Consider the following 26,892-nt stretch of genomic DNA (forward strand, 5'->3'; position numbering starts at 1 on the left):
AGGGAATAGGAACAGGCTCAAACATTTCCCCCTGGGTCAGAGGTAGAAGAGACAGCCATGTCTCAAGCTTTCTCTCACACACACAAATACACTCATAACCAGGCTGGGGTAAAAGTCAGACTCTGGCCTTTATTTCCTATGGTCACAGCTCACGCCAACCCTGACATCTTTCCCCCATTCTTCCCCCACTAGTCAGTACTGAGGACTCTTGAGGGGAACAAGGAACTACAGAGGCAGGGACATGAGATGCAAGGAGGGCCTGGGAGATGGAGGTGAGGAGAGGGAGTTAGAAACGGGGAAGCTGAAACAGGAGGGGAAGGGGTCATCAGAGAGGTCAGAGCAGAGATGAGAACACAGGCATGGGGACAAGACTGGGACACACTGAACGGGAAACCCAGAAACAGGAAATCCGGCAACTGAAAGGGAAGGGTGGGCCAGAAACAGGGAGACCAGGAGGCTGATGAGGGAGGAGCTGATAGGAAGAGATACAGAAACCCAGGGAAGGGAATCGAGAGGCAGAGACCCAGAGACCCAGAGACCCAGAGAAGGCCCTGCGAGGAGCCAGGGGTGGGGTGGGGGCTGGGTGCCCTAGTGGTTGCTCTGGGAGTCCTTGCTGGCGGTGGAGGCAGGGCCGGGGCTGGAGGCAGGGCCGGGGCTGGACCCGAGGCCTCCACTCGATTCTGACCCAGGGCCTTTGCTAGCCTCAAAGCTGTCATGGTCTCTGCTGGATCCCACATATCCAGTGGACCCCAGGTAGCTGCTAGAGTTGGGGGATCGGAAGGTCACGCGGCCCACGGTGGAGCCTCGACTGGACATCAGTCCCCCCGTGGTGGCGCTGGTGGAGTCCCCGAAGGTCACGTGGCCCACGTTGGAGCTGGTGGCACGGCCTCCGCTGGACATCAGGATGCCGCTGGTCTTGTGGCTCATGATGGACCCGGGGACTTGACTGGGCCGCTGGGTCACCAGGCGCGAGCTGGAGCTGACCTTCTGGGCACTGGAGCTCATGCTCGGGGTGCTCTCCACCTTGATGCCCTCGACCAGCTCCTTTAGGTGCTGCTCCTTCGGCTGCTCGCGGGCCTCCAGCTGCCGGGGAAGTGAGTTAGGGTCCCCCGGGGAGGCCGCGCCGGCCCGCCGGCGCCCCCACCCCGCCCCCGCCACGTCCCGCCCCGCCCCCTGCCGACGCCCATCCTCACCGCCTTCACCACAGAGCTCAGCAGCTCCTCCTTGCTCAGAGGATAGTCGTCTTTGGCCTCAAAACCTGGGGGGTCCTCCCTCAAGTGGGGGAAAAGGCAGGAAGGGACTCTAAGTCCCTACCCTCGAAAGTTCGATGGCTCCTCATTGCAAGGTCCCGAGACCTTCAGCCACACGCCGGGGTCAGAGCGTCTTTTCCCTGTCTGGTCCACCCAGGGCCCCATCGCCCATACTGTCCCCGGAGACCCTACTCCTCCTGGCTCCCCCAAAGCACCCGCTTCATCTTCTACCACCCTCCACCCTTTTGTCCAAGGAAGTGATAATGTCAGTCGCTCAGTCACCATGGACTCTTTGCGACCCCCTGGACTGTAGCCTGCCAAGCTCCTCTCTCCATGGGATTTTCCAGGCAAGAATACTGGAGTGGGTTGCCATTCCCTTCTCCAGGGGATCTTCCCAACCCAAGGATCGAACCTGAGTCTCCTGCATTGTAGGCAGATTCTTTACTATCTGAGCCACCGGGGAAGCCCCCCGTAGTCCAGGGGATCCCCCCAAGAACGGCCCCTTCCCACCTCTCGCCTCCATCCCCCGGGCTAGTCCTCCCCAGCTGCTCCCTCTGGCCCTCTGGCTCACAGGTTGTCTGGTGGCTGAGGTGGGGCCACCTTCTTAGGAAAATCCTCAGAGCTCTGGCCCAGCACCATGAGGGCAGCGTTGAACATGCTGGTGGAGGTGTAGTTCTGGAGGGTGGAGAAGCTGGCTGTCTGTTCAGGTCCGTCTTCAAGACCCCGGCCCCTGCAACACCGCACCCCCATACCCTCTGCACCACAACCTGAGTTTCCAGGAAGGCCTGCACCGTCAGGAGCTGCACCAGTCGCTTCTCGATGAGGCTCAGGAAAAGGCTGATGTCCCGGTCTCTCATGTGGGTCTTGACCCCGAGGAGGTCATTGATGAGGGTGCTGTCACACTGGGCGCTGGTGAAGAGGTGCTGCATGTCTGGAGTCAGAGGGGACAGGTGGTCATGGACCCAGTGCCCACGGGGTGCCAACCCTCTCCTCCTCCTCAAGGCCCTGCTGCCCCGGCTGGGGAGACACCAAACAAGGCTTAAAGATGGAAAGGGACTTGTCCAAGTTCAGACTGCCAGGGGAGGACGGTTGGCGGGCATCTCTGGGTGCCTGGCCCCCAGGTCCCAGATGACAGAGGACAAAAAGTGAGGGAGGGGCTTCCCTGGTGATGCAGTGGTAAAAGAATCTGCCTGCCAATGCAGGGGACAGGGGTTCAATCCATGATCCAGCAAGATCCCACATGCCATGGAACAACAAAGACCCAGGGCCACAATTATTGAGCCTCTGCTCAACAGTCAGGGAGCTGCCACTGCTGAGGTCACGTGCCCTACGCTTGTGCTCTGCAACGAGAAGCCACCGCAATGAGACGCCTGGGCACCGCAACCCCAGGAGTAAAACCTCAGCCTGGCATCCATTTAGGATTTGAGGCTCTTCAGCTCCCATCCACGCCCCCTTCCATTCCCCTCTCTGCACAAAGAACCTGCCTTCCTTGAACACATCTCCAAGCCTGGAGCCTACCTGCTGGGAGCATTCCCCCGCTCCAGGCTTTTGCTTACTCATCCTTTGAAATCCGCCTCAAGCATCACTGCTCCCAGGAGACCTCCCCTGTGGCCCGACAGAGCCAGTGTCATGGGTTCTGCTGCTGGCACTTGAAATTCTTGCTGGTTTTTCAAGAAGGGGCCCCACTTTTCACTGAGCACTGCCCCCCCCACCCCCAATTCTGCACTCCATGCTGACTTAAAGGCATCCTCTCGTTCCTGCAGTCCCCAGGGTATCCTCCATCCCAGCCCCTGGGTTATGAGTATCCGAAGCCAGTCTCTTATCCCGCCCCGCAACCTGCCCAGTCCTCATCAGCTAGCACACAAGGCTTGGCGCTGTGGCAAACAGGGTCTACCAAGACTTGAGCTCCTGCTGTGCAGCAGGAGGCGGACTTCCGGCTTGCTCCCCATCACCACTGCCATCTCTCCCTGTCTCTCTCCACCTGTCATCCCACCAATCTCATGCCAACCCCACGAAGCAGGCACTTACAGGGGGGCTCTGACAGAGGATACCACACGCTAAAGTTCACAGTGGGGGGAGCTGGGATTCAGACCCAGGGCAGCCTGACTCTTATCCCTCTGCACTGGAAGGAGGAAGGGATGCTGCTGCAAGATGGACGGAGGGATGGATGAAGAATGGATGGATGCATATGGGACAGACAAGGGAATGCACAAAGTGGTCCTCGGAATGTCTGTCCGTGGCCAACCCCCGCAGGGCTCCCCGCCTGCTCATCACAGCCTCCCGGAGGAAGCCGGGGCGGAGGCTCACTGGTCTTGAGCTTCTCCAGCTGCTCGCGAAAACTGTGGTAGCGGGCCTCCAGGTCGTCGGCCTCCGAGTGCACATCGTCCACGCGCTGCTGCAACTGGGCCCGCTGCTGCTCCTGCTGCGCTCGCCGGTCCTCCTCGCTGCGGCGCCCGCTCACCAAGGCCTCCTGCATCTGCGGGGGTAGGGGCGCAACGCTGGGCCCGGCTCCGGAGGGACCACAAGGCGGCCAGAGGAGTCGGGGACGGGGAGGGGCGGGTCTCGCCCACCTCCTTGATCTCCTCCTGCAAGTGCTCCAGCTCCGAGTTCTGCTCATTGATGAAGTTGAACTCCGCGAAGTTCCGCTCCTCCACTGGGGGCCGGTGGAGAGAGACAAGAGACGCGCAGGCAAAGACAAACACAGGAGGAAGGGGTCAGAAGGCCCGAGATGGGGGAAGGAGGGAGATCGGGGAAGACGAGGAGTGTGGCGGAGGCAGGGCGGACGGTAAGAGTCCCGTGGAGCGGAGCCTGATCCCTGGGCCCTCCAGCGAGGGTGAAAGGCCCCCCCAGGCCCGAAGCGGTGGCCCTCGGTGCCCGAGACAGAGCAGTCTGCACTGGATTCCGGGGGCCGGGGCCGCGAACCTGCCCCTCTCCACCCCCAGGTACTCACGCTCCAGATACTTTTCCACCAGCAAGTCCGGATCGCTCTCCCCGGTCAGCTGGGACAGTTTATTCAGGGCGTCCTCGTAGCGCAGCACCAGCTTCTCCTGGGAGGTCTTCCGGAGGCCTTCGGCCACCTCCCGGGCTGCGGGGCGAGGGGACCGTGAGGTCGCCGTCGGGGCAACCACGAGCGCCGGGTGTCTGCGCCGCGAGGCCGGTGGGGAGGGGGCGGCCCCGCAGACCCCCGCCCCGCCCCGCCCCTGGGGGCCCCGCCCCACGCTGAGACCTGGGCCCGGCGGCCCCGCCCCTCCCGCTGCCCCGCCTGCGGGGGGCTGAGCTGGCGGCCTCCGGCCTCACCCCGCCGCTCGCGCTTCTCCACGGTGGCGGAATCCGGCTGCCGGTCGCCGTTCTTGAGCTTGAGGAAGTGGTGCAGCTGCTCCAAGTGTGCGATCTGCCGCTGCAAGATCTGCACCTCCGTCTCGTTCTGGGCCACCTCCTTCTCAGCTCTCTCCCGCAGCATGCCTAACTTGGTCTTCGCCTCTTCCCTGGGAGGGATGAGGGGTGGTTAGACTGGGGTCAGGGAGACAGGTGGAGAAGGCAGTGGCACCCCACTCCAGTACTCTTGCCTGGAAAATCCCATGGACAGAGGAGCCTGGTGGGCTGCAGTCCATGTGGTCGCTAAGAGTCGGACACGACTGAGCGACTTCACTTTTACTTTTCACTTTCATGCAGTGGAGAAGGCAATGGCAACCCACTCCAGTGTTCTTGCCTGGAGAATCCCAGGGGCGGCGGAGCCCGGTGGGCTGCCGTCTATGGGGTCGCACAGAGTCGGACACGACTGAAGCAACTTAGCAGCAGCAGCAGCAGCAGCAGGGAGACAGGAGGTTGGATTTGGGGTCAGCCTGGGGCCCAGGGAGGGGCGGGGTCAGCCTGGGTTTGGAGGGTGAATGGGGCAGGGTTGCTATCAGCCTGGGGTCCCAGGGATGGGGGAGGTCAGCCTGGAATCACAGAGATGGACAGAGCCAGCCTGGGGTCACAGGATGCGTGGGGTCAGCCTGGGGTCCCAGGGATGGGGCAGAATCAGAAGGCAGAGAACTGTCGAGGTTCCTAGTGGTGGGTCAGGATGGGGTCACAAGGCGGTAGGGGGTGGAGGAGGAGGAGGTGGGTGGGCTGTGTAAGTGACTGATGGTCTTGCCCACAGAGGGGGCACCGCTGCAGTGCCTGCCTGGGGCATCGGGGAAGCCTGGCCGTTATTATGTGGCTGTGGAACAGGAGGCAAGAGGCGATGATGGCACAGTTAGAGATGATACTCAGACTCCAAAAGGTGGACCCAGGTGATAAGGTAACTGTGCTGGAGTTTGGGGTGGGGGTGGGTAGTGTGGTTGGAAAGATAAGAAGCTTGGAGCCTGCAGGGCCTCACGTGGGATAGGCACGTGCCATCCCCAGCACTTGAGTGCTCACCCTGTTAGGATGCTGGGGACACCTGCTGACTGAAACTCCCCTGGCCTGCTCGGCTGAAGGTGAAGCTTTTAACAGTAGTGCAGCCAACTGTGAACTCAGAGTGCCCCAAGCCTATGTCACAGGTCACAGGATCAAAGGTCAGAGGGCCATTAGGTGGGGAGACCAGCAGCTCAGTCTTCTCAGGTCCCGTGGACCAGTCTAGTTCCCCTTTCCATGCCTTTGCCAACCTTGGTTGCCTCGACTCAGGGCACAAGCTTCTGGCTCTACTCAAATTCTGCTGAGTCCTCCTTGGTGGGACCTCTCTCCTGGCACCCACCAGGCCCAGCCCACAGAGACCCCTCTAGGAGCCCCTCAGGGATCAGGACTTACAGTTCTTTCTGTGTCTTGGGCCCCAGGCCCACTGAAGGGCCAGGAAGAGGGAACCCAACTTCTCAAGAGCCAGGCCCTGCAGGATATGTACTAAAGCTGCCCACAGGGGTCCATGAAGTAGATCCCATTATTATTGCCATGTCACAATAGAGGAAACGGACGTTCAGGGAGGGGAAGTGGCCTGCCCAGGTCACCCAGCCAGGAAGCGCTGGTCCGACAAGAAGTGTTGATCCTGACATCTGTCCCTTGCCTTCTAGCTGAAACCACCCTGTCCTTGCACCCAGCTGGGCTGCCACTGCAGTCAGCTGGACAAGTGTTGGCAGGGGCCAGATGCCTCTGATGCAAAGACAGGCCAACAGACCATCACCGGTGGGGCTTGGCAGAAAAGACGAGGCGGGCCAGTCAAATTCTCTCCTCGGAGTTTACACTGGGAGATGCTAAGAAGGGGACAGCAGGAAGCCAAAGCTAAAACGATGTACAGAGAGAAGCCACAGGAAGTCATGTTATGAAGGCCAAGTTAGGAAGAAGCCAGAGCTATGCGTGAACAGAAGCCATGAGTTTAGGCTCTGAAGAGGTCATGGCAGACCACAGGTAACAAATGACAGCGTCAACCACAGAAGGACTTCCCTGACGGTTCACCGGTCAAGATTCCATGTGTCCACTGCAGAGGACGCAGGTTTGATCCACGGTCAGCGAACTGAGATCCCACATGCCACGCAATGTGACCAAAAAGTAAAAATAAATGAGTGTTTTAAAGAAGTGCAATTTAAACAACAAAAAGAATCAGCCATAAAAATGCAGGAAGTTCTGAGAGATGCTACAATGTACGTGAACCTTTGAAAGCATTACACTGAGTGGAAGGAGCCAAACACAGAAGGACATGTCATAATATTCCATTTACATGAAACATAAAGATACACTTAGGGACAGGTAGATGTACGGGTAAATCTTCCAGATGACAAGGAAACTGGTTGCCAGGGGGCTGGAGAAGAGGGGACTAGAGAATGACTGCCTACTGGGCACAGATCTCCTTTTGGGGTATTGGAAACAGAAATTCTGGTGTACAGCATTACGAATGTACTAAATGCTTCTGAAAGGTGCACTTTAAACGGTGAACTGTATGTGCATCTTAACTCACAACAAGGAAGGAAGAAGGAAAGAAAGAAAGCAAAAAGAGACAGAAGGAACAAAGAAAGAAAGATTATAGAAACCTTAAGGTAGATTTGGGCTAGAGCCAATGTCTCAAGGAATCACGAACCATGATAAGCAGAAGTCGTGGGGTAGAAACAAGATACTGAATAGAAGCTAAGAAACCTCTTGGAGTAAGAGAACAGTGCTGAAGCTTAGAAAGGAGTAGAGATGGGATAGGAGAGAGAGAGGGTAGAGCCCCCAAGAGCCCAGAGGCAGGGAGAGACGCCCATCAGCTGAGCAGCCGGGGCTTCAGGGTTCCATACAACATGACCCTTTACCTGAAGGTGTCTTGAGAGAATCTCTGTCTCTTTCAACCAATATTGATAAATATCATACCAAACACCCTCTTCCAACAACACAAGAGAAGACTCTACACATGGATATCACCAGATGGTCAACACCAAAATCAGATTAATTATATTCTTCGCAGCACAAGACCAGGAGCTGACTGTGGCTCAGATCATGATCTCCTTATTGCCAAATTCAGACTTAAATTGAAGACAGTGGGGAAAACCACTAGGCCATTCAGATATGACCTAAATCAAATCCCTTATGATTATACAGTGGAAGTGGGAAATAGATTTAAGGGACTAGATCTGATAGATAGAGTGCCTGATAAACTATGGACGGAGGTTCGTGACATTGTACAGGAGACAGGAATCAAGACCATCCCCAAGAAAAAGAAATGCAAAAAGGCAAAATGGCTGTCTAAGGAGGCCTTACAAATAGCTGTGAAAAGAAGAGAAGCAAAAAGCAAAGGAGGAAAGGAAAGATATACCCATCTGAATGCAGAGTTCCAAAGAATAGCAAGAAGAGATAAGAAAGCCTTCCTTAGCGATCAGTGCAAAGAAATAGAGGAAAACAATAGAATGGGAAAGACTAGAGATCTCTTCAAGAAAATTAGAGATATCAAGGGAACATTTCATGCAAAGATGGGCTCGATAAAGGACAGAAATGGTATGGACCTAACAGAAGCAAAAGATATTAAGAAGAAGTGGCAAGAATACACAGAAGAACTGTACAAAAAAGATCTTCACGACCCAGATAATCACAGTAGTGTGATCACTCACCTAGAGCCAGACATCCTGGAATGTGAAGTCAAGTGGGCCTGAGGAAGCATCACTACAAACAAAGCTAGTGGGGGTGATGGAGTTCCAGTTGAGCTATTTCAAATCCTGAAAGACGATGCTGTGAAAGTGCTTCACTCAATATGTCAGCAAATTTGGAAAACTCAGCAATGGTTGCAAGACTGGAAAAGGTCAGTTTTCATTCTAATCCCAAAGAAAGGCAATGCCAAACAATTGACCTCAAACGACCGCACAATTGCACTCATCTCACACGTTAGTAAAGTAATGCTCAAAATTCCCCAAGCCAGGCCTCAGCAATATGTGAACCAAGAACTTCCAGATGTTCAAGCTGGTTCTAGAAAAGGCAGAGGAACCAGAGATCAAATTGCCATCTGCTGGATCATCGAAAAAGCAAGAGAGTTCCAAAAAAAACCCATCTATTTCTGCTTTATTGACTATGCCAAAGCCTTTGACTGTGTGGATCACAATAAACTGTGGAAAATTCTGAAAGAGATGGGAATACCAGACCACCTGACCTGCCTCTTGAGAAACCTGTATGCAGGTCAGGAAGCAACAGTTAAAACTGGACATGGAACAACAGACTGGTTCCAAATAGGAAAAGGAGTACGTCAAGGCTGTATATTGTCACCCTGCTTATTTAACTTACATGCAGAGTACATCATGAGAAACGCTGGGCTGGAAGAAGCACAAGCTGGAATCAAGATTGCCGGGAGAAATATCAATAACCTCAGATATGCAGATGACACCACCCTTATGGCAGAAAGTGAAGAACTAAAGAGCCTCTTGATGAAAGCGAAAGAGGAGAGTGAAAAAGTTGGCTTAAAGCTCAACATTCAGAAAACGAAGATCATGGCATCTGGTCCCATCACTTCATGGGAAATAGATGGGGAAACAGTGGAAACAATGTCAGACTTTTTTGAGGCCCCAAAATCACTACAGATGGTGACTGCAGCCATGAAATTAAAAAGACGCTTACTTCTTGGAAGAAAAGTTATGACCAACCTAGACAGCATGTTAAAAAGCAGAGACGTTACTTTGTGAACAAAGGTCCATCTAGTCAAGGCTATGGTTTTTCCAGTAGTCATGTATGGGCGTGAGAGTTGGACTATAAGGAAAGCTGAGTGCTGAAGAATTGATGCTTTTGAAGTGTGGTGTTGGAGAAGACTCTTGAGAGTCCCTTGGACTGCAAGGAGATCCGACAGTCCATCCTAAAGGAGATCAGTCCTGGGTGTTCATTGGAAGGACTGATGTTGAAGCTGAAACTCTAATACTTTGGCCACCTGATGCAAAGAGTTGACTTATCTGAAAAGACCCTGATGCTGGGAAAGATTGAGGGCAGGAGGAGAAGGGGCAACAGAGGATGAGATGGTTGGATGGCATCACCAACTCAATGGACATGAGTTTGGGTAAACTCCAGGAGTTGATGGTGGACAGGGAAGCCTGGTGTGCTGCAGTTCATGGCATTGCAAAGAGTCGGACACGACTGAGAGACTGAACTGAACCAACGCTTCCTACGTTCCTGGCCCCCTGCTTCCTGAGCTTACTTAAATCTGTTTATATATTATTTATTTGTTTGTTTATTGGTAGCACCACGGGGCTTGTGGGATCTCAGTTCCCCAACCATGAATTGAACCCCGGGCCTTGGCAATGAAAGCCTGGAATCCTAACCACTGGGCCACTGAGAACTACCCTTAAGTTTCTCTACATCCCTATGTGCTATGTGCCATGAAAAGACAGGGGCCAAAAGGTTAACTCATACACCCAAGAAGAAGGACCTTGCCCAAGCAGCTGGAAAATTGGTGGAGGAGGGGCAAGAAAGGGGCATCTTATGGAAAACTGGGGGATGGGCTTCTGACAATCTGTTTCATGAGGTGAGAACCTTCCCACCACTTTCTTAAGAAAATGTGTGGACGCCTCCCGGGGCCCTACCTGACGGTGTAGGCGGAAGTGGAGGAGACCATGAGGTTCCTGACCGCGTCCTTCAGGAGCTGGATCTCCTGCCAAGAGAACAAGACCGAGGCCACTTCTGATGCCCTCGCCCCTGGAGGGCTTTCCTTTGAGCCTGTATCTCCCCAGTAAGAAGTGGGTTTCCTGTGCCTTAGAAATGTGGTCGTTCCTAGTTAGCGGCAACTCATGAAAGGGTTTTCAAGTAGGTACCAAGGGAGAGGAAAGCCAGACTGATGACCAGGAATGCAGTGAAACACCCAACTCAGGATATTGCTAAGAGTGCTGACCTAACTTTGAGGTAGGGTCAAAAAAGTGTGTCAATTTCAAAACTGTGACCACACTGATCTGTTTCCTAGTTCTGTGGAAGTGTCTGTGCAGAGTTCTTTCAGGAGAAAGGAAGAAATAACATGTATGTATTTTTATACGTATAGTGTGCATGTATGTACTAATGTGTATAAACACATATACATCTATGCTGCGTGCATCCTCAGTCGTGTCCAACTCTTTGCAACCCCATGGACTGTAGCCCACCAGGTTCCTCTGTCCATGGGATTTGCCAGGCAAGAATACTGGAGAGGGTTGACATTTCCTATTCTAGGGGATCTTCCTGAAGCAGGGATTGAACCCACATCTCTTGCACCTCCTGCATTGGCGGGCAGATTCTTTACCACTAGCGCCACCTGGGAAGCCCCTATACATGTATATGCGCACACACACACACACCCTTTTGCAACAAGAAACCCAGGCTAGAGAACCAGAAACTACGGGGGTTGAGTGGGAATGGAGTAGAAGAAATGACGAGGAAATGATGTTTCTGTGGGAAACCTTTGGAATAGTTATTAAAATTTATTCATTCATTTGGCTATGCCAGGTCTTAGTTGCGGAACTTGGGATCTTCAATCTTTGTTGCGGCATCTGGGATCTAGTTCCCTGACCAGGGGTGCAACACTGGCACCCGCTTAGCCACTGGACCAGGGAAGTCGCGGGGATAGTTTTGATTTGGGAACCCGTCAATGACGTGTTCACAAAGAAAATTCAGTCAATAAGAATAGGGGATGGAATTAAAACCAAATACAAAGAGAAGCAAATGAACCTGACTATCTTTCAAAGAACAGAACCACAAAGAAGACCAAGAAAAAAAGGAAATAATCCTAGTAACTTCTGAATAAGGTGTAGATGGATGGATGGATAGGTAGATACCCACGCCCTCAGAGGATAAAACAATCAGCAAATGAATTGTGAACTCTCAGGTTCAAGGGTTGTTAGTGCAGTTGTAACAATTCCAAACTTCTCTTGGGTATTTCATAGGGTTGAACATGAGTACATATATCAATGCTATTGGCAGCTAGAGTTCCCACTGTGGGGGAAAACAAAGATAAAATGGGGAGTGTTCAGGAATAAGGCAGTGGTGCTGGGGTCAGAATGAGAGACATGGACACAAACTCATGATTTTAAAATGTATGTGTGTTTCCTAGCTCTCTCCAGAGAAAGGGCCTCAAGTCAGTGACACCCCAGTAGCAGCGAGGATTCCTAGAGCCTATATTTTGGTTTCTCAGCACCTACTTCCCACTGGGAAGAACCAGGACTCTTTAGAGAAACACTAACTTGAGAGTTAAGGCAGAACAAGTACAAGAAAGTCTGGACTATCTTCTTGTGCCAGAAAATAAGGAAGTCCTGGGGGTGGGGAACAATGGGCTTGTCAAAAAAGCCAGCTTGAGGGCACTCCCACCAGAGACATCTGGGACAATTTGAGCATCATAATAAGTAATGAGCGCTATGGATTATAACTCATAGATAAAGTAAGAATACATGAATGCTTACTGACAATCCACAAATATACTTAAGAAGTTCTTCCTTAAGTAAAATGCCATTTTCTAAATGAAAAAGAAATGATAGAGAGAAAAATCACTCTTTGGCAGTGATTACAGTAATAATTGGACTTCTCAGGTGGCTCAGTGGTAAAGATTTCACCTGCCAATGCAGGAGACTGGTTTGATCCCTGGGTCAGCAAGATTCCCCTGGAGAAGGAAATGGCCACCCAGTATTCTTGCCTGGAGAATCCCATGGACTGACGGGCTACAGTCTACGGGATTGCAAAGAGTTAGACACAATGCATGCGTGCACGGAAGTAATTATTCAGGCAAAAATCATCATTATGAGAGGCTAGAGTGGAAATGTGTTGGGAAACAGGATATTTACGGTTTCAAAGAATCTCCTGGGACCCATTCATTATAAAGAGGGAAACTCTCTATTGGAGAAACCTGGCTGACCAAGCAATCAAGGTCAACGTCACTAGTTACGGGACAAACTGACATTATGTGCTCCTGGTGTAACGCCCACAAATGACACAATACCACCTCAGCGATATTTCACCTAAAATGTACAACTTGAATCTAATCATGGAGAAAGATCAGATAAGCCCACATTGAGGGATGTCCCACAGCACAGCTGGGCTGGGTACTTCCAAAATGTCAAAGTCATGGAGACAAAGAAGTGTCAAGAGACTGTTCTAGATGAAGGGAGCCAGGACAACCAAATGCACTGTGGGATCTTGGCCAAGAGCCTGCAGCAGGATAATTAAATTAACTATCACGGGATGCTGTTGGAATAATCATGAACTTTAAATACAGACTATTGAGAACTGTAACGATGTTCAAGCTCCTGACTTGGGCAAGGGCACTTTGTTTATGTAAGAAAATGGTCTCGTGCTTAGGAAATAAGCACTGACGTTCTTAATGACGTTCTGTAATGTCTACATTGAGCTCTCAAATCGTGACAATGTTATTTTCAGTAAAAAAACAATTACCCAGAAAGAGAAAGACAGAGAGAGAGAGCAAAATGGCAAATTACCAATCTTGGTGAAGGATTGATAGTTCTTTGTACTATTTCTGCACCTTTTTCTGCAGATTTGCAATTATTTCAAAGTAAAACTTAGAGAGAGGGGAAGAGAAAAAAAGGAAGGGAGGGAGGTGGAGGGAGGAAGGGAGGGTTCTTCAAAGAACTTCAAAGCTTATTGAGAAACGTGTGGAATGTAAATGGTCTGGCCGGAGCCTTTGTTGCCCGCCCCCCCGACCCCATGACAACACTCAAAGTGACATCTCTGCAGTTGTCTTTGTTGGAACATTTTCAGGTCTCCATTCCCTCCAGACTCAAGTAAATCCATGGTTCTGGGTGTTCTGCACTTGAGGCGGGAGGGTTGGAGAAGATAGGGTGACTCTTGCATCCTCCCCTCCTTGCGGGCTGGGCCAAGGGCTCCTGGGCTTCAGGGCCACTGACCTTCTGGAGCTTGCGTTCCACGTTCAGATAGCGGTTCCTCTCGATCCGCAGGAGATCTAGCTCCTCCCTCAAGGTCGCGTTCTGAGCCAGCTGGATGTCAAAGCGACAGATGACCTGGGATGGGAGAGGGTGCTGAGAGCCTGTCTGACACCTGGCCTGCCTCCATTCTCCACTTTCAGCAGAGGAGAGGACACTTGCCAGACTGGGGGCCCGTTCCCAATTTGGGGACCCCGAGAGCCGCCAAGGACCCAAGCATCAGCTTCCTTCCCAGGGGGGACCCTCCATCCCTCCGGGATCGTGTCTCCTAACCTGGTCCACCGTTTCCAAAACTTGACTCCCATGCTCAGGTCTTCCCGTAAACCCCAGAGCTCGGGACTGGGGACAGCCAACGGGCGGACCCTCACCTTGTCCAACTGGTTTTCGAGACTCTTGATCCTTCGCTGGCTCTTGACCTTGCGATCCTGGATGCATCCTGGAGACCTGGCATTCTTGCTGTGGGCAGAGTTCCGGCTCTCCCATTCCTGGATCTGGGGAAAGAGGGTGGTACCCATTGGTTGAGGAGATGTGGGAGAGATTGAGGGAGAGGAGGAGGTGAGCAGGAGGGTGAGTGACTGAGGGCGGTTGACGGGAGCAGTCCTTGTGTGCCTGGCCATCAGCTGGACCCGCTTCTGAGATCAGTACCCAACCTTCCACGTGGGTCTGGCTTCCAACCATAAGGAGCCGCCCTGCTGGCCACATGACCCAGGTCTAGACAATTCTTTTTTTTTTTTTTTTAATAATTTTTAAATTTTATTTATTTATTTTTGGCTGTGCTGAGTCTTCACTGCCGCGCAGGCTTTTGTCTAGTTGCGGGGAGCAGGCTTCTCCTTGCAGTGGCCTCTCTGGTTGCAGAGCACAGGCTCTAGGGTTCACAGGCTTTGGTAGTTGCAGCTCATGGGCTCTAGAGCGCAGGCTTGGTAGTCGTGGCACACAGGTTTAGTTGCTCTGCAGCACGCGGGATCTTCCCAGATCGGGTATCAAACCCGTGTCTCCTGCGTTAGCAGGCGGATTCTCTACCACTGAGCCACCAGGGAAGCCCCAAGATAATCCATTAGGGATGGATGTGTGCCCCAAGCTGAGCCAGCCTGAATCCTCTCTGGTATTTTGGGAGAAACATGTGATCTGGGTGGATGAGACACCACTCACAGTGAACAGAGTGGAGACAAGAGTCTGAGAGTGAGATAGACCGGGGCCTGGGGCCCTTTGCTGCAAATGCTTGCCCCTGCACAAACATTTCCTCGAGCATAACCTTTAAAATTGTAGAAAATCTTTTTTTTAAAGAGAAGAAAAAAATAGATGAAGGCAAAGATCAGAGTGATGCTTCTACACACAAAGGAATGCCAAAGATTTCCAGTAGACCAGCAGAACATAGGCAAGAGACACAGAACAGATTCTCAAGGCTTCCAAAGGAACCAGTCCTGCTCACATCCTGATTATGGACTCCTGGCCTCCAGGACTGTGTGACAATCAACTTCTGTCATGTAAGCCACCCTAGGAAATGAATACATGCACCAAGGCACCCCCAGAGCATTGCAGCAAACTCTATGCAGGGAGAACCATAGGGATATTTTAAATTTTGAGGGAGACACATGGACATTGGTCAGACACCACATGAACTTGGAGCTCAAGGTCGTTCCCAGGTTCAACAGGATGTGGTGCTAGATTCCTTTGGACGACACATCTTTCTGAAACAGTTTTTAGCAGTTGTTGCGATTAAAAAAAAAAAAAAAAAGAATCACAGCTACAAAATGGTGCCATTGAGAGAAATTGGGCAAAGCATACAAGGACTTCTCTGCTTGTGAATCTATCATCTCAGTAAAATTTCAATTTAAAAAAGAAAGCAAGTGCTGCACAGAAATCAATATGGAATGAGTGGTGAGTCCAATCTAACCAAGATCTGAAAAGTTGCACAGCACCCCAAAGGCAGAAACATCCCACAGGTAATTGTGGTTTTTAAGAACTAAACACGATTTTCTTCAACTGATGTATATACATTTTTTTTTTTCAAGTGGTTTCTAGGTTGTTAGGATGCAAACCCTTACTGGGTTGTTCAGCCAAGCTGCTATAATAGATTTGTTAGCAGTGTGATAATGGGGCTCCTCAGACAGTGCTTGAGAGCTCACGGTTACATTTTCAGGAAGTACATGAGTTCAATCGCTGGTAGCTTGAAATTGACTATTATACTAGTTTCCCAGTTCTGCAGAAAAATTAGTCTTCTTCAGTATTCACAGGAGATTAGTTCCAGGACTCTCCTCAGATACCAAAATCCAAGGATGTTCAAGTCTCTTATATGAAATGATGTAGTAGGGACCTTCCTGGTGGTCCAGTGGTTACAACTCTGTACTTCCAATGCAGAGTTCGTTCCCTGGGTAGGGAAGATCCCCTGGAGAAGGAAATGGCAACTCACTCCAGTATTCTTGACTGGGAAATCCCATGGACAAAGGAGCCAGATGAGCTACAGTCCACGGGGTTGCAAAGAGTCAGAAACGACAGTGTGACTGAGCACACACACATATATTATGTCATTATAAAAATATACCACAATTTATTTATTCATTCAAATGTTAATGGACATTTGGGATAATCTGGAGCTAGATGATATGAATAATGCATCTATCAACACTTTTTCATGAATCCTGGTTCCAGGGTATACACACAGAAGTGGCATTGTTGGGTGGGAGGATGGATTACTGACAAATCTAAACCGGTTTCTACTGGGGGATGACTTTGGTTTAATTCCTTCTAACACCATTTCCGTGGAAACATACTGGGTTTAAGGTAAATACAGAATGCCAGCTGTGGTTCCCAGGCAACAATGTTTACTATAAGGGTGGCCCCTGATTGTGAACTATATCGGACTGGAAGGACTGTGAGTGGACTTGTAGACCCCGGAGGCTTATGTGATCATGAATGAATAGAAAACTGGTTTCCTTGTGGGGTGTTTCTTATAATGTAATATGTTCCTGGTGGGGTCTTACAAGCTGCTCTGATAATCGGTTACAAGTGGTGGCTCGTGTTGAATATAAAAAAACATCCCCATGACAAGGTGGGCAACACCCACGCATATGGCATCATCCAGCTGAAGATGCTCAGATACTTCTGCCCCTGAATGCTTAAGAAAGATGCTGTCGTGCAAAGATGCTGCTGTTTTCTGCCCTCTGTCCTTCTGCAGAGTTAAGTGAACCTGGTGCCAAGTGACAGCCTATTGGATCCTATGAGTGTCACAGTCAGGTGGAGCCCAAGACTGCTTCCGGTGACCATCCGTGTGGAGTGGATGCAATGCCAGATCACAGGGTATGTCTCTCTTCAAAGTTAATAGACAATGAGTGAAAAAACTTTTCAGAATACACATGACAATTTAGACTCCCTCCAGTTGGTGGAGTCTTATGAACCAGCAATTCTTTAAGAGGGCCCACTGTTCCTTCTCTCCCCAGCACCTGGTGTATTTGGACACTTACTTTTGAAAATCTGGTGAGTGTGTAAATGGTATCTCCTTATGACTTTTCTCTCTCTTTTTTTGGGCTCTGCTGGGTGTTTGTTCCTGCCTGCAGGCTTTCTCAGGTTGCAGAGAATTGGGGCTACTCTCTGTTTGCGGTGTGAGGGCTTCTCACTGAGTGCTTCACTTGTTGCAGAGCACAGGCTTTAGGTCAGTGGGCTTCAGTAGCTGTGGCACAAAGGCTTAGTTGCCCCAGGGCATGTGGGATCTTCCCAGACCAGGAATCAAACCCATGTCTCCTGCATTGGCAGGTGGATTCTTTACCACTGAGCCACCAAGAAAGCCCTATGGCCTTTTCTTTTTATTTTTTAAATTTTTCCTTTTTGGCCTCTCTGCATGACATGCAGGATCTTAGTTCCCTGACCAGGCATTGAACCTGTGTCCCCTGCAGTGGAAGCATGGAGTCCTAGCCACTGGATTGCCAGGGAATTCCCACACTGTTCTTTTAAGTAAATCTTAGTCATCTTGTTCACTTCACTTCTCTATAAATCTTAGAATCTGTTTGTCAATTTCATCCATTAAAAATAAAAAACTTTTAGTGTTTTGATTGGAATTACACTAATTTTATAAATCAGTTTGGAGATCTGACATTTTACAACACTAATTCTTCCAATCCATGAACATGGTATACTTCTACATTTATTAAATTCTTCTTTGGGATTTCCCTGGCGGTCCAGTGGTTAAGACTGCTCTCCCAGTACAGGGGGTGTAGGTTCGCTCCCTGGTAGGGAATCCTGCACGCCATGCAGAGCAGCAAAAAAAAAAAAGATGATTCAAATATTAAATTCTTCTTTCGTTGTTGTTCAGTCACTAAGTTGTGTCCAACTCATTGTGACCCCATAGACTGCACCAGGCTCCCCTGTCCTTCACTATGTCCCAGAGTTTGCTCACATTCATGTCCATTGAGTTGGTGATGCCAGCTAACCATCTCATCCTCTGCTGCCCCCTTGTCCTTTTGCCTTCAATCTTTCCCAGCATCAGGGAAATCTTCCCCAGCATTCTTTAATATTCCTCAATACACTTTTACAATTTATTCTATAGGGGTCTTGCATACTTTTGCTAGATTTCTTCCCAGGTACTTCCTTTGGCTATTATTAATGTGTCTTTTTTTTTCTTTAATTTTCTAATAGTTACTGTTAATACAGGGAAATATCACTGACCTTTGTTTCCAGCCACAGTGTTAAAATACCTTGTTAAATATAAGTTAGTTGTAGATTCTTTTGGATCTTCAATGTACACAAATAGATCACCAACAAATACTGACAATTTCATTTCTTCCAATTTTTAAATTGGTTTATCTTTCTTTTCCTTCCCATACTGGGCTGGATAGGAATTCCAGTACAATGTCAAACAGAAGTGGTGCTAGCTAACACCCTTATATTGTTACTGATCTCAAGGAGAATTTTTTTACATGTTTTGCTATCAAATATAATGTATGCTGTAGATATTTTATAGTTGCCCTTCATTAAATTTGGGGGATTCCCTTTTATTCCTGGATCGCTGTTTAACATGAATGGATGCTGAATTTTATCATATATATATATATATATATATATATATATATATATATATATACATAGATTGTTGCTATGAACTGGTACAGTCCAAGGATTGTCTGTCATCAGTTTCTGGTGTGATAGGTTCAGAAAATGGGAGTAAACATTTAGAAGCTGTTCTTGGGTGCTGCTGAATTCATGCAACAAGTCACACAAGCCCCCCCCCCACTCCCCACACTCTCCTGCCCAGATGTCCACATCAAAATTCCTAGAACTTGTGACTATGTCACTTGAAGAGGCATAAAGGACTTTACAGATGTGATAAAGCCAAGGATGTTGAGACGACTCAAGGATAATCTCCGGAATTGTCTGGATGAGCTCAACATCATAACAAACATTGTTACAAGTAAAAGAGGGAAGCAGGACAGTCAGAATCAGAGAAGGAGAGATGACAAAGGCATTGGAGTGATGCAGCTTGAGAAAGATCGACCGGTCATCGCTGGCTAAGAAGGTACAGAAAGGAGTCATAGGGACTTCCCTGGCAGTCCAGGGCTTAGGAATCTGCCCGCCAATGCAGGGGAACACAGATTTGACCTTTGGTTGGAGAACTAAGATCCCACATGCCACTGGGCAGCTAATCCTGTGCTCACAATTACTGAAGCCCACACACCCTAGACATGTTCCACAGCAAGAGAAGCCAAGGCAAGGGAAAGCCCATACACTGTAACTAGAGAGTAGCCCCTGATTGCTGCAACCAGAGAAGGCCTGAGAGCAGCAATGAAGACCTGGCACTATCAAAATAAATCACTTTAAGAATAAAAATTTTTTAAAAGAAAGGAGCCATAAACCAAGGAATGCAGGCAGCTTCTAGAAGCAGGAAAAAAAAAAGCAGGAAATGGAGTCTCCCCTGAAGGCTCTTAAAGGAACACAGCCTGCTAACACCTTGATTTTAGCCCAGTGAAACTCATTTTGGATTTCTGTCCTCCAGCACTGCCAGATAATTCATTGGTATTACTTTAAGTCAGTTCAGTTCAGTCGCTCAGTTATGTCCGACTCTTTGAGACCCCATGAACCGCAGCACGCCAAGCCTCCCTGTCCATCACCAACTCCCTGAGTCCACCCAAACCCATGTCCATTGAGTCGGTGATGCCATCCAACCATCTCATCCTCTGTTGTCCCCTTCTCCTCCTGCCTTCAATCTTTCCCAGCATCAGGGTCTTTTCAAATGAGTCAGCTCTTCACATCAGGTGGCCAAAGGATTGGAGTTTCAGCTTCAACGTCAGTCCTACCAATGAACACCCAGCACTGATCTCCTTTAGGATGGATTGGTTGGATCTCCTTGCAGTCCAAGGGACTCTCAAGAGTCTTCTCCAACACCATAGTTCAAAAGCATCAATTCTTCAGCACTCAGCTTTCTTTATAGTCCAACTCTCACATCCATACATGACCACTGGAAAAACCATAACCTTGACTAGACGGACCTTTGTTGGCAAAGTAATGTCTCTGCTTTTTAATATGCTGTCTAGGTTGGTCATAACTTTCCTTCCAAGGAGTAAGCGTCTTTTAATTTCATGGCTGCAATCATCATTTGCAGTGATTTTGGAGCCCCCCAAAACAAAGTCAGCCACTGTTTACACTGTTTCCCCATCTATTTCCCATGAAGTAATGGGACTGGATGCCATGATCTTAGTTTTCTGAATGTTGAGCTTTAAGCCAGCTTTTTCACTCTCCTCTTTCACTTTCATCAAGAGGCTCTTTAGTTCTCTTTAAGTCACTTTAAGTCAAGTAAGCAGTAATTCGTTACAGCAGCAATAGCAAACGAATACAGCCCACCAAGATAATTAACTTTCAGTCTCCTATTTGTGATCCAGTAATGTGCAAGAAATCTTTTGGTTTCAGCAAGCAACTTTTTTTTTTAAAGATTTTTTTGATGTGGACCATTTTTAAAATCTTTATTGAATTTGTTATAATATTGTTTCTGCTTTGTGTTTTGTTTTTTGGGCCCAAGGCATGTAGGATCTCAGCTCCCCCACCAGGGATTGAACCAGGACTCCCCAGCATTGGAAGGCAAAGTCTTAACTATTGGACCTCTAGGGAAGTCTTTTGGCAAGAAACTTTTTAAAATGAAGAGTAGAATTGAAAATAGAATGGAAAAAAAAAGAAAGAAAATATAATGGATCCCATGTGGAGAAGAGTATTATTTGGGGAAACTTTTGTTTCTGATATATTTGTTTGTATGTGTGTTTACACCCATATGCATCTCTTTGTAAATGAACTGTGTCACAGTGAGTCCTGGTCCTAAAAACTGAAAAAAACACTCGCCTAGAAAAGTCACAACGTTTCCAGGGTCAAATAACGGGATCTTGAAGCCAACAGGATGAAAAGTCGGTCTAGCCTCTGCTGCATTACCCACATTCTCTTTCTGCAGATGAAGAAACTCGGGCCCGGAGAGAAGACGACTCGCCCACGGTCACACAGCTCTGATGCGCCTGGACCAAAATTCTATTATAATGCAGGGTGCACTGACTCCAGAAGGTGACTCTTGCCCTCTTAACCGCTTTTTTGAAGGCATGGGGCTGTGCTAAGCAGTAAAGACTCATAATTCCTATGGGAGCCTGAATACAAACTCCCTTGAGAGGATGCTTTCAATAACTTTCATTGAAATGACCATTGAAATGACCCCATTTTGATGCTTTCAATAACCCCACTTTTCAGATGAGGAAGGTGAGGCTCAAAGAGGTTATGACACTTGCCCCTGAGCAGGACCCACCGAGTCTGGCCCCAGGACCCACCTGCCTGTCCAGGGCTTGGTTCTGCGCCTGCAGCTCCTTGACCTCGGCCTGCACCCGGACCTGGCACTTGAGCAGGTGACCCATGCTCTCCAGCCTCTCGCTGTCCCGCAGCCGCCTGACCTGGCTCTGGGCGATGCTGATCTGCACCTGCAGTTTGTTTCGCACCCCCTCCAGGCGCTGGATCTCCTCACTGCCCAGGCAGGGAGGGGGAGGGGAAACCAGAAACAGGCAGAGCTCAGCATCACTAAAGTCCAGACAGACTGAGCCTGCCCTCCCCTCTCAGACCCAGGAATGCAACCCCCCACCTCCTTAACAGCCCCCTCCCCAGCTCCAGGGAGCCAGGCTCACAGCTGCTTGTTGATGCGCTGATGGACTTCTTTGCTGTAGGCTCGCCTTTCGTCTTCCATCACTTTGCACTGTCGCTGCAGTCGGCTCAGCTCCCAGTCCACTGAGGCGCGGGACCAGGCAAGGGATTCATAGGAATCCAGCCCCTCCCTCTCCAAACCCTAGGAATTCTGGCTCCCTTAGGGGCTCACCAACTGCAGCTGAACTGCAGACCCAGTCCCCCGCACCACTCTAGGGCTGCCTCTCAGTTCCTGTATCTCTCAAGCTTCCTCATCCCTGCATACTGCCTGTACCCTAAGCTGACCTCCGCGTTTCCCTGGCCCCAAACCTACTTCTATCCAGGGTTTGGGCATGCCTCTGTTTCCCCACTAGAGGGCACTCCAGGGAAGCCTCAGAGTCCTCAGGGACCAGAAGCACAGGACCTAGAACTTGGGAAAGCTGGGGACATGTGCCAAGTTCCCGGGGAAGGGGGGGACACTTTTCTTGTTACATCCTTCCTGTTCAACCCCACCACCACCCTTCCTCAGCCCCAGCCTCCCGCCTCCTCACTCTCAGCCCATCCCCTTGGCTCAGGCCTCACCCTCCCTTGCCTGGACCATCACCCCAGCCTCCTCCCCAACCTCCTGGCCTCCCTTCACAGCTCCAGAGGCTCTTTCCATGCCTAGAGCGGTCACAGACCTCCCTGTGCTCCAGCACCTCCAAAGCTGCAGCTCCACAGCCTGGGTTCCAGGCCCCACAAACCCGACCCTACCCACCTCTCTGGTCCCATCCACTAGCTCCCCATCCCCCACGGCCTGGTTCTCAACCAGGATCAATTCTGACCCCTTAAGGCCATTTGGCCGTGTCTGGAGACATGTTTGATTGCCACAGTGTAGGGGAGGGTCGGGAGGGTACTACTGACATGCAGTGGGTAGAAGCCAGGGGAGCACTGAGCATCCTCCAGCGCACAGAACCCTCCCCCTAATATCCAAGAATGATCTGATCCCTGACCCCAAGGGTCAACGATGTGGAGGTAAAGAGACTCTGCTTTAGTCACATCCTGTTCTCTCTTCAGAAACACTCTTCCCTTCCTTCTCCTGTTGGTAATTCCTGGGAGAAGTTCTGGGCCTCACTCAAACTTCTGCAGGAAGCCTTTCTAGCCATCCCACTCCCCAGGTCCGGCTCCACCTCCATTCTGGAGCAAGTGTGTAGCCACTAGAGGGCGCTCCTGAAAACCCTCCCGGTCCCCAGGGCCCCACTGCACAGGACCTGAAACATGGGAAAACCGGGGGAAAGAATGAATGAAATAAACAAAGTAGGAGTTACCCATTCCCTCCAGGAAGGCCTCACTTCCATCCTCGGAGCGAGTGCTCCCAGCCGAGAGTCCAAAAGGCATCTTGGCCAAAGAGGGTGAGGCTCCTGTAGGGGCGACACAGGACCCCTTCAGACAGCGAGGAGAGGGCGAGGAGGGTGGGCAATGAACAGTGAGGGACTAGGCACTGGAAGAGGGTGACCCCAGAACTGGCCTCTCTTTGAGTCTCAATTCCTCCAGTGAGTCAGAGCGGGGCACCTGTCAGATCTCTTCCCAAGCCCCTCCCAACCTCCCACCTCTCACATTCTGTCTTGCGTTAAGGCTCTGACTCTGGCACGGGGTCCTCTAGACCCTCGGTATCTCCGAGGTGGGGCTGTTTGGGGAGGAGGCATCACAGAGGCAGGGGAAACCCCCGCCCCGGTCGGCTGAGGAGAGCGAGGCCCGGTCCCTACCTGCTGGAGTGCCTGACCTGTCCTGGGTACTCCAAGCTCACTGTTGTGGTCTGGTTACTGGGGAGATAAGGGGCCAATGAAGGTCTGAGGACAGCAGCCGGGGAGGGACCAAGGCCACAGAAGAAAGCCGTGGGAGGGGAGGCTGGGGAGGAGGGGCCGACGAGGCCACGACGACGCCTTCACGGAGGTCAGGTGCTAAGAACAGATGAGTTAGGGGAGCACTACGAGGGCGGGGCTTCGGGGGTGCTGCGGGGGGCGGGGCTGAGGGCGGGGCTTCGGGAGTCCTGCGAGGGGCGGGGCTGGGAGGGCCTGTGAGGGCCGAACTGTAAGCCTTGTGAAGGGCGGGTCTGTAGGCCGGGCGAGGGGCGGAGCTGTGGGGGACTAGGATGGGCGGGGCCGAAAGGGCCTTTGAGGAGAGGGGAATGCGTGAGCCTGAGGCGCGGCGCTTCGGGGCTAGCGAGGGAAAAGCAGAGCTGGAAGGACTGGAGAGGGCTGGGGCTGCGGGACCTGACGAAGGCAGAGACACAGATAACGGTCCAGAGCAGGACTTCGGAGCTTTGAGAGGGGAGGGACAAGAGTACCTGTAAAGGGCAGGGCTGCGGGCCCTGTGAGGGGTGGGGCTTCGGGGGGTGGCGAGGGGCGTGGCTGGGAGAACACGTGAGAGACCTGGCGGGAGGGCGCTGGAAGGACGCCGGTTCCCAAGACTTGTAGGGGTGCTGAGGGTAACCGCCGAGATGATCTGTGTGGGGAGCACGGGGTTGTGAGGGGTAGGCTGTGTGTTTCCAGGAGGGAGAGGCAGTAGCTGAAAGAGCTTGTGGAGGCAGGGCTGGGAGGGGAACGTCTGGAAGGGTTTGGAACTGGGCCGAAGTCCTTCAGGATGGGGCGCGAGAGATGCGTGTATTAAGCTGATTAAGACCACGTTATTTTGAGGCTTCATTAGCAGGCAGGCGGTGCCGATGCCGGGAGTTGTGAGGGAGAGGAGCGCTTACCACCGCCTCAAGTCCTCGAAGCCGCTCACTACGCATGCGCGGCCAACGGCCTCAGGAGAGACTGCCAAAACCTTCAGCTGCCGGAGCTGTCCGCGCTCTGCGAGGCGGAAGTGGGCGGGGCCTAGGGAGCTCCGTGCCGCCCCTGCCTTCCGGGCACGCCCTCCCGGGCACGCCCCCGAGCTCCGCAGGGCACGCCCCCCCCTTTGACTGCCGCCTGCTGCCCACGTGGGCCTTCGCAGAGCCTGCTGTCTGTGGGCGCCGCTCCTTGCAGGCTGGGTGTGCCCAACGCCTGCGGTTTCCTGTGGGAGGAAGAGGCCCGCGGGCGCTCAGCTCGTGGCTTTGGAGGCCCAGGAGGGAAAGATTCCACCACCGCCTTCGGGTACCCTAATTCTCCCCCTTCTGTAGGGCCCTAGCATGGGGGACCCCCTGCCCAGAACATCTCCAGGGTACCCCAACCTGGCGCTAATTCCACTCTAGGAGTTTGATTCAGAGTCCTAGCTTCCTGTTCTCCACCTCCCCCGCTCAAATTCCATCTCTATAGCCCCTGGTTCCCAGACTCCTCTCAGGACTCAGGTCCAGCCCCTTTGCCTCCTTGAAGAACATAAGGATCTCTAGTCCCTCATTTTTCCCCCGGTGACCCAGGCTTCCTAACTTACTTGGAGAACTGAGTTCAGACCCCCAGTCGCTGTCCTTCTCAAAGATTTAACTCCTTTCCCACCCCCAGCGACCTTCATTTTGTACTCCCAAATTTTTAGCCTTGGGACCCAATGGACCCAAGCATTTGTCCCTTCTCCAAATCCCAAACACCTCATCTCCCATGTCCCAGTGTGTCGTATAACGTGCATGTACAACAGTGCTTTCTCTATGCCAGGCACTCCTCTAAGCACTGCTCCTTGAGGTATTTACTATTATTATTCCTATTTTACCGATGAAGACACTGAGGCATAGAGCGATTAATAACCTGCCCCAAATGACAGATAATGAATAAAGCCTGTGTCATAGTGGTAGCAGCTTCCAGGTTAGGGTTAGGAGTACCACCCAGTCACTGAACTGCCCCTCCCTCACCCCCTCAGGGAGCCCAGATGACCAACCACTCTCCCTCCCTCTCCCTGTGGCTCCCTCAGATACCCAGCCATCCCATCATCCAGTTCCTTTCCCTTGTGGGGACCAAGATTTCAGTCCTCCAGCTCTTAATTCCACATCAGGACCCAGACACCTGGCTCCCTGTCCCTTGCTTTTCACCAAGCACCCAACCCTCCATAGAGACCCAGGTACATAGTGGTAATCACTCCCCACACTTATTCAATAATCTAAAAATAAATAATAATGATAACAATAATAGTTATTCATAACATTAAGTCCCTGGTACTGCACTTCTGTTTAAAACCGCCAATGGTTTCCCACCACCCTTAGAATAAAATCCAAACTCCTCCCCTAGGCTTCAAGGGCTCTCTTTGAATTCCCTTCCTACCACTCCCTCTAGTTCCCTATATTCCGGCCACACTGGCTCTTCTGTCTGCTCCCCAAACAGCTTGAGCTTGTTCTCCAATCCTGTGTCCTTCCTCTCCCTCCAGCATTCAAATAACTCTTGTCTTCAAGTCTCATCTCAGAATGAGGTTTCTCCTCAGAGAAACCTTGCCGGATCACCCTTTTAAAGTTGCCTCCCATCATTAGCAGTGTCACTGTATTTCATTTCCTTCAAAGCCCTACCACCACCTGAAGTCTAGCTTCTGTACTGATGCGTCATTCTCTCTCTTGCTCAACTAGAAGGTAAACTCCATAAGAACAGCAGGGCTCGCGTCTGTTTTCTTCATTATTAACTCCTGGTTCATAATAGATGTTCAATAAATGTTTGATGAGGAAAAGAAAAAATGTGTTAGGGGTGTTAGTGCAGTGGTATCGCCTTGTTTGTTTAGAGTAAGTATCAGAATTGTTATCGTTGGCATTAGTATATAGTCAGCAGTATAAGTAGTACTGTGCCCAACTCTCGATTAGGAAACTGAGGTTCAGAGAGTTGGAATAATTGGTCAAGGTCCCCTAGGCAGGAAACAGTAGCCCTGGGTTCTTAACTTCCACCTCCTGCCCCCTTCCGGACTTCCACACTTCCCCATTTCTCATCCCAATTCCCACCAGGGTGCCAACCCCACAAGTCCTCAGCCCACTCCCCTTGGCAGGAATCTGGTCTCCCCGCCCAGACACCCATCCCCCTGAGGATCCAGTCCTAAGCCCCATCAGGGAAAGCAGATGTCGGTTCCCGGAACAAGTCCAGGAGCAGAGGCCTGAGAATCAGATCCTCCCACCCAAAATGCCTGCCCCACCTAAGGGCCCCAGCTCTGTTTCCTTTCCTCCAAGGACGTGTCATCTCCACCGCAGGACGGGGAGCCCCAGAAGATGCCTGTTGGGGCAGTGGGTGGGGGCCCAGAAAAGGAGGAACGAGAGTGCCTGGTCCCTCCCTCTGGCTGCCGACCTC

The 26,892-nt window shown here is 51.0% G+C and overlaps 1 protein-coding gene across 1 annotated transcript; it reads right to left on the minus strand.

Moving 5' to 3' along the window:
- Positions 1-218: 218 nt before the first annotated feature.
- ODAD1 (outer dynein arm docking complex subunit 1) lies at positions 219-23,486 on the minus strand. The gene is made up of 15 exons (XM_052656335.1): positions 23,434-23,486; positions 22,996-23,088; positions 21,694-21,793; positions 21,346-21,535; positions 13,927-14,049; positions 13,523-13,636; positions 10,229-10,296; positions 4,548-4,735; positions 4,201-4,335; positions 3,821-3,903; positions 3,558-3,726; positions 2,018-2,181; positions 1,822-1,925; positions 1,194-1,272; positions 219-1,083 (listed from the first exon to the last, which is right to left on the minus strand). Exons 2-15 carry the CDS (start codon positions 23,063-23,065, stop codon positions 589-591), a joined length of 2,082 nt encoding a protein of 693 aa, XP_052512295.1. The 5' UTR covers positions 23,066-23,088; positions 23,434-23,486; the 3' UTR covers positions 219-588.
- Between the last annotated feature and the right edge of the window lie 3,406 nt (positions 23,487-26,892).

This window comes from Budorcas taxicolor, chromosome 18 (assembly GCF_023091745.1).
Source record: "Budorcas taxicolor isolate Tak-1 chromosome 18, Takin1.1, whole genome shotgun sequence".
Taxonomy (NCBI): Eukaryota; Metazoa; Chordata; class Mammalia; order Artiodactyla; family Bovidae; genus Budorcas; species Budorcas taxicolor.